This window comes from Equus przewalskii, chromosome 7, assembly GCF_037783145.1.
Source record: "Equus przewalskii isolate Varuska chromosome 7, EquPr2, whole genome shotgun sequence".
Lineage (NCBI taxonomy): Eukaryota > Metazoa > Chordata > Mammalia > Perissodactyla > Equidae > Equus > Equus przewalskii.
In genome coordinates this window covers 72482172-72496119 of record NC_091837.1, presented here as the reverse complement: position 1 = coordinate 72496119, position 13948 = coordinate 72482172, and the positions used below count along the sequence as shown (strand labels likewise).

Below are 13948 nucleotides of genomic sequence, written 5' to 3'. Positions count from 1 at the left end.
CCTATCCCATCCCCATAAGTCAGAGAGTGGAAATGAAAGTTCTAAACCTCTATCACAGGGTTGCTTCTCCTAGCAACTGGGGCCCCATCCTTAGGTGAGATCCAGATGTCACCTCATTAATATAACAAAAGACCCCCTTTTCTCTCTCAAGGCTTAGGAAATTCTATGGATTTTAGGAGCTCAGTGCCAGAAATGAGATGAAGACCAAATATATATTTCTTACTATAAATCACAATATCACAGCCCCATATCTCTATATGATCCAGTTGGAGCAGGTGCCTCTAAGGGTATTCAGTACTTTCACCTATATATACTAATCCTGACAGGAAAAGGTTTAGATGATTTAGGGACTATAGACACTGAGATTTTCCACAATTTCTTCTAACTAACTTAGTTTCTAGAACATCCCCTAAGTTTGAATGTTCCTTATTTTGTAGAAAAACTTTGTATCTAATATAAATAGTTTAATTCAGAGGTCTTTATATAATATTAAATTTAAATAATAAATTATACCGTGGACATAAAAAAATAATAGAAAAAATATCAGTACCAGCAATCGGTTCATAAAAGTAAAAAGGTTTTATCAAATATATTGTTAGTCATAATTTCATCAGAGATTTACAATTATGCCACCTGATCTATCTACTTACTCTGATTTACGTCTTTGTTAGCCTGACATTTATTTAAAAAATCAAGCTTTTGTATTCCAAATGCATCTTCTAGAATTCAAGAGTTTTGGGTTACTATCACTGAGTTATTTTCATTTTTATTCCAGTACCAGCAAAAGTGACACTGTAGCTAGCTTAAGGGTTGAATAAAAGAACAGTCCTCTTAAGATACTGATTTTTAGAATGAATAATTAGCTACTTCCATTGTCACATGAATTAGAATTCATAACAAAGAAAAGGAAATGAAAGGTTGGTAAATTTTTTTAAAGTTATTTTGTTGATGTTTCTACTATAAAAAGCCCTGTCAAGTTCTCTTTTGTAATTTTCATAATGTAGAAGATGTCTTTCCACTCTGCATATTTTTCAGGAAGATATTCTATTTTAATTTTATTGCAGAGTTAATTGACTTAGGAAGGAGGCAACTAAAAATCTACTCTTTAAAATGCAATTATTTAAGTTGAGGGTGTGGGAGTGTGCGGGTAAGTAGACATTGGGGCAATATTGGTGATTATCCCAGTTTTATTTGGCAATAAAATTATAAGATTAGCACACATATAACAATTACTTATAACACCACATATCTTCCCTATATTTTCTTTCTCTCTCATGTTTTAACCACAAAACAATAGGAACATTTAGCTAAATGGAGATAATTAAGACCATTAAAAATTATGGAGTTAGAAAAATTTACTTTCCCGCTTACCATTTGAAAATAAACAATATCCCCATTGGTTTAAAATGAAAAGCTCTGCTCTGTAGCTGAACCTTCCCCAAATAGAATTTTGAAAGTATTCAAAGGCCCTGGGATACATTTTCCAAACTGCTTCACTGGATGAACTTGACCTTCTAGGCAAGATTCTTATATTTTGTTCCCGTAGAGAAAAGGAATACGAACATTTTTCTTGCTGTTTCCTTTATATAACATTTGAGAGACCTGAGGCAAAACAGTTTATTCTCTCTTCTCCTAAGACAAGCTCCTCTTTCTGTTTCCTTTTAAGTAAAAACATAAAGGTCAGGTTATCATTTCACAAAATGCTGCATTCTGCTGAGGCGATTCCAGCTTCTCTCACCATAATATGCTTTCGCTAATTATTTCATAACTCATTTAAATGGGATTCATTCTGGAAGGGAATTCATTGAAACAACTCCTCAAGTAACTAATTATTTTTTTTAAACACAGGGGAATTTTAATTATAATGCCTGTGTTATTTAAAAGCAGAGTGCGACAATTTGCATCTTGAAACATCTATTGTAATAGGGAAGAAAAAAATATGCTCCTGAATGAAATAACAACTCAAGTAAATGCAATTTAGTTGCCCTTTTATTTTCTTGAGTTTCAAGAGACAGGACAAAAAGATGGAAACTTGTAAAACCACTTACAAAGATTAAAAGACAACCAAAATCTTGCCCCTAGAAAGACTACTTGTAAGCTTATTTTTAGAATTATGTGTTCTCTGTATTTCAGGAGAGATTTATCATGTGTCATTATTTAATGTATAATAGCAAAATAATAGCTATGACAGCAAAATCTTCTCATCTTAGAAGAAACCATCCAAATCATAGTGTTTTTCCGCAAGAAGTTGATACTTTCAAGGGATTAAATTGACAAATAAAATCAACTTTAATTATTATTATTATTATTTTCCACTAGTTTATATTTTGGAGAGTTTCATTAATTAAAAATAAATGACTGATTGGGTGGGAAACTATTCACAGTGTCCTTAAATCTAGTCCTTAGATGGAGAAGTGAATAAGTGTGCACCAAAGTCAGACAACCTGAGGTCCAGTCTCTGCCTGTTGAAAATCATTACCTTCTTTTAGCTTGTTCTCTGTCAATTTGGGTATCTATATCACAGAGCTTTTTTGAGCACTATGAGAAAAATGCATATCAATATAAACTGAGCAAAGAACAAAATCTTACAAAAACCAAGTTGATGGTTTTAATATTCAAGATGTAAATGCTTAAAAAGTAACAAAAGAAGAATCTAGCTGCATACGAATGCACTATGATATACCCTGCAGTGTGTGCTACTTCACCTGAGCAGGGATGTGCTGATCCCACTCGGTCCCCAAGAGTGTGAATGCAAGGAGAGGTAGCACTCAGCTTCCAAACATGCTCCTCTGCAGGGAAAGTGGGTGGGCAAGTAGTGTGTGGTGGGTGGGTGTGCTGGATAGTGAAGGTGTGGTGGTGGTGGTATCAGGGAAAATGAATAAGATGGTACTTCCACTATTATTCAGAGGAGTTCTGTAATGATCTGGATTTGTTACACATTGGCATTGATTTTTTTTTTTTCCTAAAGGAAAGAGTCTTATGTTAAACTCCCAGTCTAGACCAACTAATTCCTGTGAATCCAGCTTCCATGATCTTTTTCAGTTAAAAAGATGTTAAGGAGATTCGGTTGAGAAGAATGCCCAGCATCTTTTTCCGAAATGATAGCAGCAGTTGCTTGATCTAGCACTCCTGATCCGGACAGCACAAATCATATTGGCTCCATTGACATAATAGTAGATCAACTGGTGAAAAATGAGTCTTGTAGTCAAATGGATTTTGGCACTATTTACCAACAAATTGCATAGATTCAACTTTTTAAAAATTCAATTCAGGCCTGCCAGTTTGTGTTACTAGATTGCAAAGGCACGTATCTGATCCAAGGTGACAATATTTATGGCTCAGGATTTGTTGCCTGTGTCACACCCACTCCCCCCTAAAAAATGCTTTGCACCATCACAAGAGAATATTGAAAGTTGTTATTTCTTAATAATAATAATTGTAATAACATAACCATTATTAGGTCTATTTATACTACTACTTCCATTGAATAAGAATCTACCCTGCACTAGGGCTTTACATTTTAAAAGTTACTTAAAAGCCACCACAGCCTTAGGAGGTAAGTTGTTATGATGTCAGTTTCAGAGAAAAGAATCCAGAGGCTCAGATAGCTGGCAACATCTGGAGTAGGGAAGATGTGCTTGGCCAGATGCAAGCTCATCTTGAAGTTATGAGTTATGGAGGAATGAGGAATTGACAGGTGCCTTTTTTTTATAGTAGCATATGGATATTCCAATTCAGTCCATCTTCTGATTCCAAAGTCCTCAATACTGTTATTAATTAATTTGTAGACTATTGAAATAGAAATCAAATTATGCTAACTCAGTCCATCAAGAGTATATTTATATAGGCACACATATAAGTAAGTTTAATATCATGAAGTCCAATAAAAAAGAAGAGAAGTGGAGGAAGAGGGAGAGGAGGAGGAAGCTGATGATATTGACTGAAAACTCTCCGCTTATGGCATAAAGCCCTACATCTTTGTCGGTAAAACCAACGTCTACTGAAAAACTACCCAACATGCCAGACGCTTTGCTAGGTACAGAGAGGGGAGGGTGATAGGAGAAACTTTATAGATAAAATCTTACTGTTTCTCTCTTCAAGCTGTTCTCAGTCTTGAGGGTTAAACAGAGGTATCCACAGCCGCGAAATACTGCACTGTTTTAGATTAGAGCTAATTGAATACAGAAGAAATTCTCAAGTTTCAGCCAGTACCGGCCAGATTGTTTTCAAATGGAAACTTCATAGCCCGGGTGCTCCTTATTGACAGACCTCACAATTACCAGAAATACCAAGAGTCGGTAGCTCGTTACATCCAGAGTTTTAACAAGAGGTTCTACGGGATCATAGCCCTTTGTATATCTTTCCTATCCTCCCTCCCTCTTCAGCTAAGTGTGTACTCCGAGTTTAAAGAGCACTCGAAAAGTTCCTAGAAAATAGGATGAACAGCGCAAAGCAAGATCATTGCATAAAATGTGCTGATTGATTAAAGGCAGGTTTCATTTGTCATATTTCTTTTTATCAAAAGACGCTTTGAGAAAGCCAAAATGGAAGAGGAGTATTATATTAAATGGGCTCTACATAGCACCTGAGGGTACAGAACAGATGTTTTTTTCACCCAAGCAAAGCTGACTGTTACCTTTTAGTAGTGACTGGTTTATTGACTGCTAATGCTTTAAAAATGGGATTAAATCAGGCCCATGGTCTTTATTACGAGGAAGATATATGCCCTTTGTGCATTCCGGCGGTTTGGCAATCTTAACCTCAGCAGATATAACATTGATGTATGCTGTGTTGCCAAACAGCAGGGTAAGTGTTTAAAATGCTGTGAACAGGCTTATTGCCTTGAAATGATACAATCTAATATTAGATTGTAACTCAGTGACTGAATCTGCCAGCCTGTCCTTATGTAGAATACGAAAGTCGAAGCCACTTTATTTTAATATCTCACAGGGAAGGAATCGTTCTTCATTTTGTCATTGAAACAGAACATGTAAAAGTGAATCTGGTTTGCAGGAAACTGAAACCACAACATCAGGCCATTTTCATTAACAGCGTATGTGCATCTGCCTTTGGAACAGGGCATTGAAATGCCAGCATTCAATTCAGCAGAGCTACCTTAGTCTTGTGGGTGACTGATGGGTCGGATCTGAAAGTCTCAAAATTCTCAAAAGAGGGAAAATCAAATTGCACCCTTTCCACTTCATTTGGAGCATTCTGGGAAAGCAGCTTTTACCTTAATCCTCAGCACTTGTTCCACTTGTTCTTTTTAATCAATCATAATTAACATAGCCTCTCAGTCATCTCTACACTTTCTGCTCATCAATCAAATTTCAGACACCCATCACTCAAAAGTCCCAGGTGGTTGATAGCCTTGGTTTTCGTGATCAGGATGCCATCTCACGTGTCTCCTGAGTAAAGGAGACTTTCTGCATCCAAGTTTCAGTCTGTCATTGCCAAAGCAGATAGGGGTACCAGTAAATAGATTGACCAACCATCCTAGTTTCACCTGGGACTGAGGGCTTCTCAGGACATGGTACTTTGAAGTGCTAAAACCAGGTCAGTCCAGGTTAAACCAGAGTGGTTGGCCACCGTGTCATTAAGTGATCCTGCCTGCCAGGATCCATTCCTCAGGACCAACCTGGTTTAACTGAATATGCAAGAGGGTTCTTGGTGGGGAAAAGAAGCCACAAAAGAGTGGCATGAAGCCGGATTTATGGGCTCATTGCATATCTGTGAAATCTAATTTTTTATATCATCACCTGAGAAAATCACCTCTTTCAGATTTCAGCTTTGTTACACCTTCACTAGAAGAGTATGTGGGGAGTGGTGGCCCTGCCTTATTGTCCTAGAATATGTCATTGCTGAAAATGAGTCCTCATTCTAATCGGTTTTTCAGGATATAATTTAAATGGGACCTGGGAAATAATGGTTCCATTTTTTTTGCTGAGAATTAAACATGAAGTTTTAAAGCAGTCCTTCAAAACTGTTTATCCATTTAAAGGCCTAAATTTATTTCAGATTGGATCCCTTTGCCTTGCTTTGTGTCTCACTTAAAAATTAAAAAAAAAAAATCAAAGACCAACTTTTAGCCAAATCATTATAGAAACGAGTACAAATTTTATTCTTTTCCCTACAGGTCTCATACTGTAGGGGTGAAAAGAAATAATTACAAGCTGTCCTTTAACCAAAACAAGTGGGGCAGAAATATCAAAATCAATGGATAAAATCCATCTAGAAGATTCAATATTATTTTTTTTGGTCTGTACCAATTTAAAATATCCAATGAAAAGAAAAACTGTTCATCTTATTACTCAGTTATTCTGTCAAAATATTACTAAGCATTCAGATATTTGTAAGCACTAATAGAATTTTTAATTTCTTTTTTTGTGTGTGAGGAATATGGGCCCTGAGCTAACATCTGTGACAATCTTCCTCTATTTCATGTGAGGTGCTGCCACAGCACAGCCTGATAAGCGGCGCTAGGTCCACGCCTGGGATCCAAACCTGAGAAACCTGGACCACTGAAGTGGAGTGCATGAACTTAACCACTATGCCACCAGCTGACCCCAGAATAGCAATTTTAATTTCTCATTTGGAGATGTATATGTTGCAGGTTAAGTCATTATAAGTAAAATAAAATTCATGGCTCTGAAGGTAAAAAAAAATTAACTCTTCAAAGTTTCAGCATTACTGATGCTATAAAATGAATTAATTAGGAAATCATTTTTATACTAATGAAAAGTCCTCCCTTAGACATAAGCAGTGGATCAACTTAAGCCAGGCTTTATTTCAAAAACTCTCATAATGCTCTATTAATTGTTGTGATCCTTCTTGTGTGCCAAGCTAATTTTAGGATAAAAGTCAGTCAAGACCATAAGGGAATAAGCATATATCTTTTTTTACATTTTTCCTTTATCTTAAAAACGTACATTGTCTCTGCAAAGATTATTTTCTTATCTCAAAAAAGGAATAAGAAGAGATGGAGAAAGAGGAGGAAGCGAAGGAAGAATCTGCTTACCTGCTACTGCTACTCTTGCTGTCCGACTAATAATTGACCCAGAATCTCCTAAAGATGCCTCACATTGGTAAAGTCCCTCATCTGGTTTGTGGTGCCTGGAGTGAAGTATGTTTTGTATCGAGAGAGACCCATTTGGAAGTTGCTGCTTCCTTTCGTCCATTCCCAAGGCTAGGTGGATGCCATCTTTCTTCCACTTGATAACTGGGACGCCTCGGTCAGACTCTGCAGAGCAGTTCAGGAGGACATTTCCTCCCCGCATTGTGATGGCATCAGAAGGTTCAGATAGGAAGTGCAGTGATGTGAAAGCCTTAATCTGGAAACCTGGAACAAGACAGAACAGGGAAATAGGTTTGCTTATTCAAATAGATCTCTAGCTTAAATCCTCTGCTTTTTCTTTACAAAACTTTTTCAAAAAAGTTAGAGGCTTTGAGAAATGTCCAGGAAAAAATGAAACTTAAAATCAAGAATATTGAGTTAAAGAAGTGAAAAAGTGATCAATAGAGGTAACCACAATTAATGAAACTGGCCCAAAAAGTATTAATATGAAAAATTAAGAATTCATACAATTCTAGGCATGGCCATCATCACATATCAGTCAGTACTTGAAACTTTAGACAGAAAAAATACTAATATTTTCCAAATAAAACTAGATTTTTTTTTTTTTTGAGGAAGATTAGCCCTGAGTTAACATCTGCCACCAATCCTCCTCTTTTTGCTGAGGAAGACTGGCCCTGAGCTAACATCCATGCCCATCTTCCTCTACTTTACATGTGGGACGCTTACCACAGCAGGACTTGCCAAGTGGTGCCATGTCCGCACCCGGGATCCGAACTGGTGAACCCCAGGCTGCCGAAAAGCAGAACATGCGCACTTAACTGCTGTGCCACCAGGCTGGGCCCAACTAGATATCTTAAAGTAGCAGTGGTTATCAGTGGGGAAGCTAAGATTTAGGGGACTATTTCTATCTCTGCATTCTGATTATAGCACCCATTAAATTTTGAAAAGTCTGCTCAGATGTGGTGTTTCATTAACAAAAATAACCCAACTCTGAACAGAGCGGAAAAAATTATTTAAAACAAAGCTCAGGTGGTAAAATAGTAAGAAATCCCACTTGCAGAAGCAAGTCAATAAACTACTACAGAAAATCACAAATCCCTGCTGGGTCTTAATTTCCATCCAAATGTTGCTCATGAGCCAGGAAATCTAAGTAAATATTATAGTTGGATTTTTTTTTTCCACATAAACAAACATGAGAAATCAACAGGAAGAAGAGAAAGTCACTTAAGAATCCTGAGGGGGTGGGACAAGTATAATTAGTTAAAGCATATTCTTTTCGGAGCTGGCAGTATAGCATTTGGAAGAACGCTTGGTTGTTGAATCAGACTTTGACCAGGTCTCAGGAGGTCATTGGGCTCACTCTTTGCTCAGACAGGTGTATACCTAAATCATTCAAGTTAAATTACTTTTAATTTCATTTTTAATGATCTCTGAGGCTAAAGATTCTACAATGTCCCTTGGTATCTTGTTTTCAGTATTTAATCATTCTCAGAGTTTAACTGAATTTTCTTGCTTCCATTTAATCCCATTTTCTCCTGAATCGCCTTGTGTGAAAATGCAGAGGAGATGGATATTTCTTTGCAACAGTCCTTTATTCCTTTGAAGCAGCATTTAACTTCTTTAAAAATGCGACCTAAATTATGTTTCATCCTTCATTTTTCTCAGGATAACAAACCCCAACTTCATTAGCTTCCTTAATTTTTCTAACGGGAACAATTTTTGCTATACTTTGCAAAAACTTTCCAGTTTTCTATCACTTAAAAAGGAGGCATTTAAATTGTTTATAATCAAAACTCTCATAAAGGATGGACCCATACTAGCTCCAATGGATGGAATTATTCCTAGCTTCGTATGCTGCGCTGTCCAGTGAAGATAAAGCTGAATAGCTTCTCATTGTCTCTCCATGGTGTTATCTGCCACGCTCCCACACATACAATTTTTCCACACCTTCTACTTGAGGTCTGTTACTTTACCCTTTGTGTTCAACCTTGCCCGGTGAACTGCATCATTCACTGACATACACTCATTTCATCCGACTAGGCCATTCACCGAAAGAAAGCAGCTGGATCTTTGCTAAAATGAATATAAATTGTAAAATAACAGTGCCCATTTAAGTCTACCATAAATGATATTGGTCAAAATCTCAAAGGACACAGCCCGGCCCCCTCATTGTCTAATAAGCTACTCCTCCCCACAGATCCATAGTGTAGCCAATATAATTCCTGCCTGTTCAGCTAGCGGAAAGTATGTCAAATTGGGAGTCTGGATATTTAGCCCTTGGTCCTAGTTTTATTACCTAAAGATCTGTGACTCAAACAAGTCTTTTAAGTCCTCAGAACCTCGGTTGCTTCATCTGTAAAATGAGGTCATTGAAATAGGCAATCTCTAAACTCTACATCCAATTTGGAAACTTTCAGAACTAAGATGGGTTGAAAACATCCATCAAACGAACCCTGTTCTAAGCTTACAGAGATGCAGACTATTTTACTTTAAATGCCTCCCCCATGTCCACAAGATATCCCCCTTTATAAGAAAAGCAATACAAGCTAGTGAACACCTAGCTTGAGACACACCAAGGAGGAGAAAGCAGAAAGAAGTTCTAATGTCCTTGAATGTCAAGATATTTCACTAGAGTAATACCTGCAATTTCCATAGCATTAATAAGGTAGAAATAAATTTAGAATTCAAGACCAGGCAACTATATTAAAAAGCACTTATTGCTTTTTTGTTCTTCCTGGGGCCTATATTTTAAACAACAACCTCATGTTGAACACCTTATTTATGTCACAGAACACATAATACATTGAACGCAGCTGTTTATGACAGCATGCTAATGAGCATATGTGCCCATTATCACAAATAAATAATCCACTTAATCTGAAACAAGGAGGTTATGACAGTTTTCAGTGCTGTGAGTACATAATTTAGGAAAGTTAAATAAAGATTAACTTTTCTTCAATACAATTACCCTTGCAGTTCACTGGCAATTTGAGCTTTTGTACTTCTTACAACAATTACATTTTGAATATATGGCTCTGGAATAAAGGTACCTCAGTACTTTAAGTAACTTGCATTGCTTACTTAGTTTTAGTAATGGACCCAAGCAAGCAGAATGTATTGAAAAATAATAGATACGTCTCCCACGGTCTCCTTTTGAAAGCTTCAGCCCATGTTAGGCATCAGCTGTCTTCACTCCCTTAGGAAGGATTTCACACAGGCTTAGGAAAAGTCCCACTAATATATTACACTGACTTCGATTTGGGTTACCTTCCTCCCTCTTCTCGTACAATACTAGGGTTCCTTGGAGGGATTTTGCCTACCAGCATCTTTTCTTAAAATGAAATAATTTTATCAAATTGTTTCATCCAAGAATCAATCTGAAATCAACTACACTGATTTAATGTATGAGGAGAGGAAGATAGAGAGATGATGAAACTGAAGAAGACAAAGAAGTAGAAATAACTTTTGGAGCTTGCAGCTTAAAAAGTTGCGGCTGGAGTTTGGGCAGTCAGAGTTTGATGAGGCTATGGATCTCCCAAGAAATCATCAGAAAGGGATAGAAGAATGCTTCTGAAGAGTCAAAATAAAACTACCTACTTTACAATTTTACAGAGGATGGACAATTTTACTTTAGAATGACGATGGTATGAATTTGACCTGGAAGGAAGCCAACTGGAGAAGTTTCTGATTTGTTTCGGTTTGGCTTCATTTTTAAGATGCTGGTGGTCATTCTGTTGAACACTCCAACAGTCACATTTCCAAGCCTTGCTTCATAAAAGAATCAATCCATTAGGCCTGATGTAAAATTATGTAAAGCAATTATATTTTGGAGAAATATACTTAAGACAACCCAAATCCCATCCGTGAAGAAACTTGTACAACTGAATCTGATACCAGAGTTGATGAGAATGAGTGGGTCTCCAGTCCCCTCTCCCTTCAAATGCTGGCTTGGGAAGATTTCTAATCTTTGGCTAGGACTTAGGCATAGAGCCATATATGAATTTAACTAATTTTATATTTTCTTATCTGTGTCGTTCTGAGGAAAAGCAATACGTGTCATATCGTCATTCAACACCATTCCTTTTTTTCTTTTTCTTCTTCTGAAAGATGGTAGTTTATAAGCAGATACCAACATAGCCAAACCTTCAATGTTTCCTTAATGAAAATATAAAGGAGGGCCCACTCTTGAAGCCCTCAAAGTGACTCAAAAGAAGAATTGTTAACATCCATTTGCTTTAGTTTTATCAGACATAAATAAGCATTAGGGGTAATACTGCTAGAGATATTCTAAGTTTATATTAATTGAATATTTAGAGATAGAAACGAACCTTAATGTATTTTAGACTCTCACCAAAATGATCAAATAGGAAAAATGTTTCTGCAAGCTTAAGTCCCTTTGTGCTTGCTCGCCTTATCATATTCTTGTTAATTTAAAAGACCATTCAGACACAGAGGCAGACTAACTTGGAATGGGTTTTTTAAGGTATGACATTTTATCTACAATATCAAACATTGTTAAGTGTGAAAAATAATTCCCCATGGAGTCAGAAATTCCTTTACAAGTCCAAAATGTGAATGCTTCTGGTTAAAGCAATACAAGCTAAAAATGAAATTTATGAAAAGTAGCATGGAAGTAAAAAGAAGCTCCTAAAAAGATTTTAAGATTAGAAAATGTCATACAAATCCCCATAGAACTTGCTGTGTATAATTTTATCTCTTGCAAATTACAAAATCTTTCACTTTGGTTTGCTCGGAGATTATGATGATCCTTGAATTCTTGTAATCAACCCAGAAAACTCTGCTATCATTATCTTTTCTTAGAAATACAGTCTACTGCATCTGTTTTGCTTGTGTTATGATAAATAAAGACATCTTCATTGAAAGAAATTAAAATTATTCTATGGGTGATAGAATATTATCCATTTTCAATTCATCAAACATCAATTACATGTGCAATTCTAAGTCTGGCTTTCAGCCCTGGCAAGAACTTATAATATTTGTGAGGCTATGTGATGGAGTGGGGGATTTAAAAAGCAAAACTGAAAACCATGAATTAACAGAACCCCTAACTATATGTGAACTTTGCTGGGTTTAGGAGACCGGGATATAAATTCTGAAACAGTGGCTCTCCAACTACAGTCCCCAGACTAGCAGCAGCAACACCACATGGGAACTTGTTAGAAATGTACAATCTCAGGTCCCAACCCAGACCTACCCAAATGATAGCTCTGGAGGCAGAGGCCCACAATCTGTGCTTTAAGAAGCCTTCCATGGGATTCCGACATTCACTAAAGCTTGAGAATGCCTTCTCGAAAACATCTGGTGGGCCTGGACTACAGCATGGGGGTCCTTGAGTTCTTTGGACTGTCTTGCTATAATTGTCCATATTTGAGGAATTTGTGCTATTTGGGTCAATTATTCTTTGAAGTAGGGAGATGAAATTATGAGGATGATCCAGGAAGGCAAATACTCAAACACGTTTCAACACATATTTTATTAATACTTGTTGTACATTTCTCTTTGGAAGGCTGAAAAAATGTGAGAAAAGGACCAAGAAAGAGGGCTATTGTTGGTCATTCCTCATCTTTCCTCTCTTGTAACCAGGACTCTCTTTGGATCCCAAATGGCCACACTCCATTCAGCAAAATTAAAATTGCACAGTCGATTGGACATGTAGAATGCTCCTTGGAATACTCATGGTTCCTTATACAAGAGCTGCCAAAAGATTACTTTTGCTCAGCTACAATAGCTACAATCCTCTCACCAAAGAACTTTGGGTAAATACAGTATTCTTTATCAGATTGCATTTCTTTCATTATATTTTAGCTCCACGGTATAATTATAGCACTTTGAATATTGGAACTCTAGACACTTGCCTTGCTAAACTGCTGGTCAGTCAAGTTTAGCCTTTAGATGGGGGAATCCATAACAGCACTCACTCTGCTATAGCCAGGGGGTGTACTACATGTATGTCATATTAATGAAGGAAATGAACTTCAGCCAGCCCAGAGTGAGAAAGTGCATTTCACCAAAACACCAGAACCAGTGATCACTGGGTTTCTGTTTAATATAATATCTGTGCTTTTTTCCTACTCTGATAAGAAACATAGTAAAAATAATTGTCAGAAGATGTGGCCAGATCTTAAAAAGATTGTGTGCATCCCAGCTGTTGCTGGAGACTAGCAGATTTTGAAGCCATTCAACCCCAAGACAAGTTTTTATTACTACCAAATGGAAATCAGAGACGAATTAGGTTTTGTGGAATTTATCCCTGAATTTACATAATGCACAGGAAGACTTGCTAGGAAGAAACACGGGTGCATTTTACTATGGGAATTTATTGTATCGTTAAAATATAAGGAAGCTATGGATGAAAATTTAAATGAAAAAATTCGAAGGACAGTTCAAGTTCCTCCCCTATGAGAGTTACCAGATTTAGCAAATAAAAATTAAAAACATCAGTTATATTTGAATTTCAGATCAACAACAAATAAAGCTTTAGTGTAAATATGTCCTAAATATTTATATTAAATAAATATTGCATAGAACCTACTTATACTAAAACGTCATTTGTTGTTCACCCAAAATTCAAATTTAACTAGGCATCCTGTATTTTATTTGGCACCTTATCTGCCATGAAATTACTTCCTTGAGACCATGGCAAAAGAAAGCCAATCGTACTTGAATTCATACTACTCCACTCAGTTCTCACATATCTATAGAGAAGAGTGAACTCTTGGAAAGCTACCATGATTGAATCAGGAAAAGCGATTTTGGTGTCGGGACATTTGCTGACCTAGTCCAACACCACCAAACAGCCACGGAGAAAGGTCGCTGAACCCGATTTGTTCTTGACACAGTGATTCTTCTTTT

General features: G+C 36.7%; 1 protein-coding gene across 1 annotated transcript in view; it reads right to left on the bottom strand.

The window, feature by feature from the left end:
• DCC (DCC netrin 1 receptor) overlaps positions 1-13948 on the bottom strand; it is a 1088896-nt gene that overhangs the window by 703325 nt on the left and 371623 nt on the right. The window contains exon 2 of the mRNA XM_070627604.1: positions 7019-7339. Coding sequence (XP_070483705.1) covers positions 7019-7339 — 321 coding nt within the window. The remainder of the gene's footprint in view (positions 1-7018; positions 7340-13948) is intronic.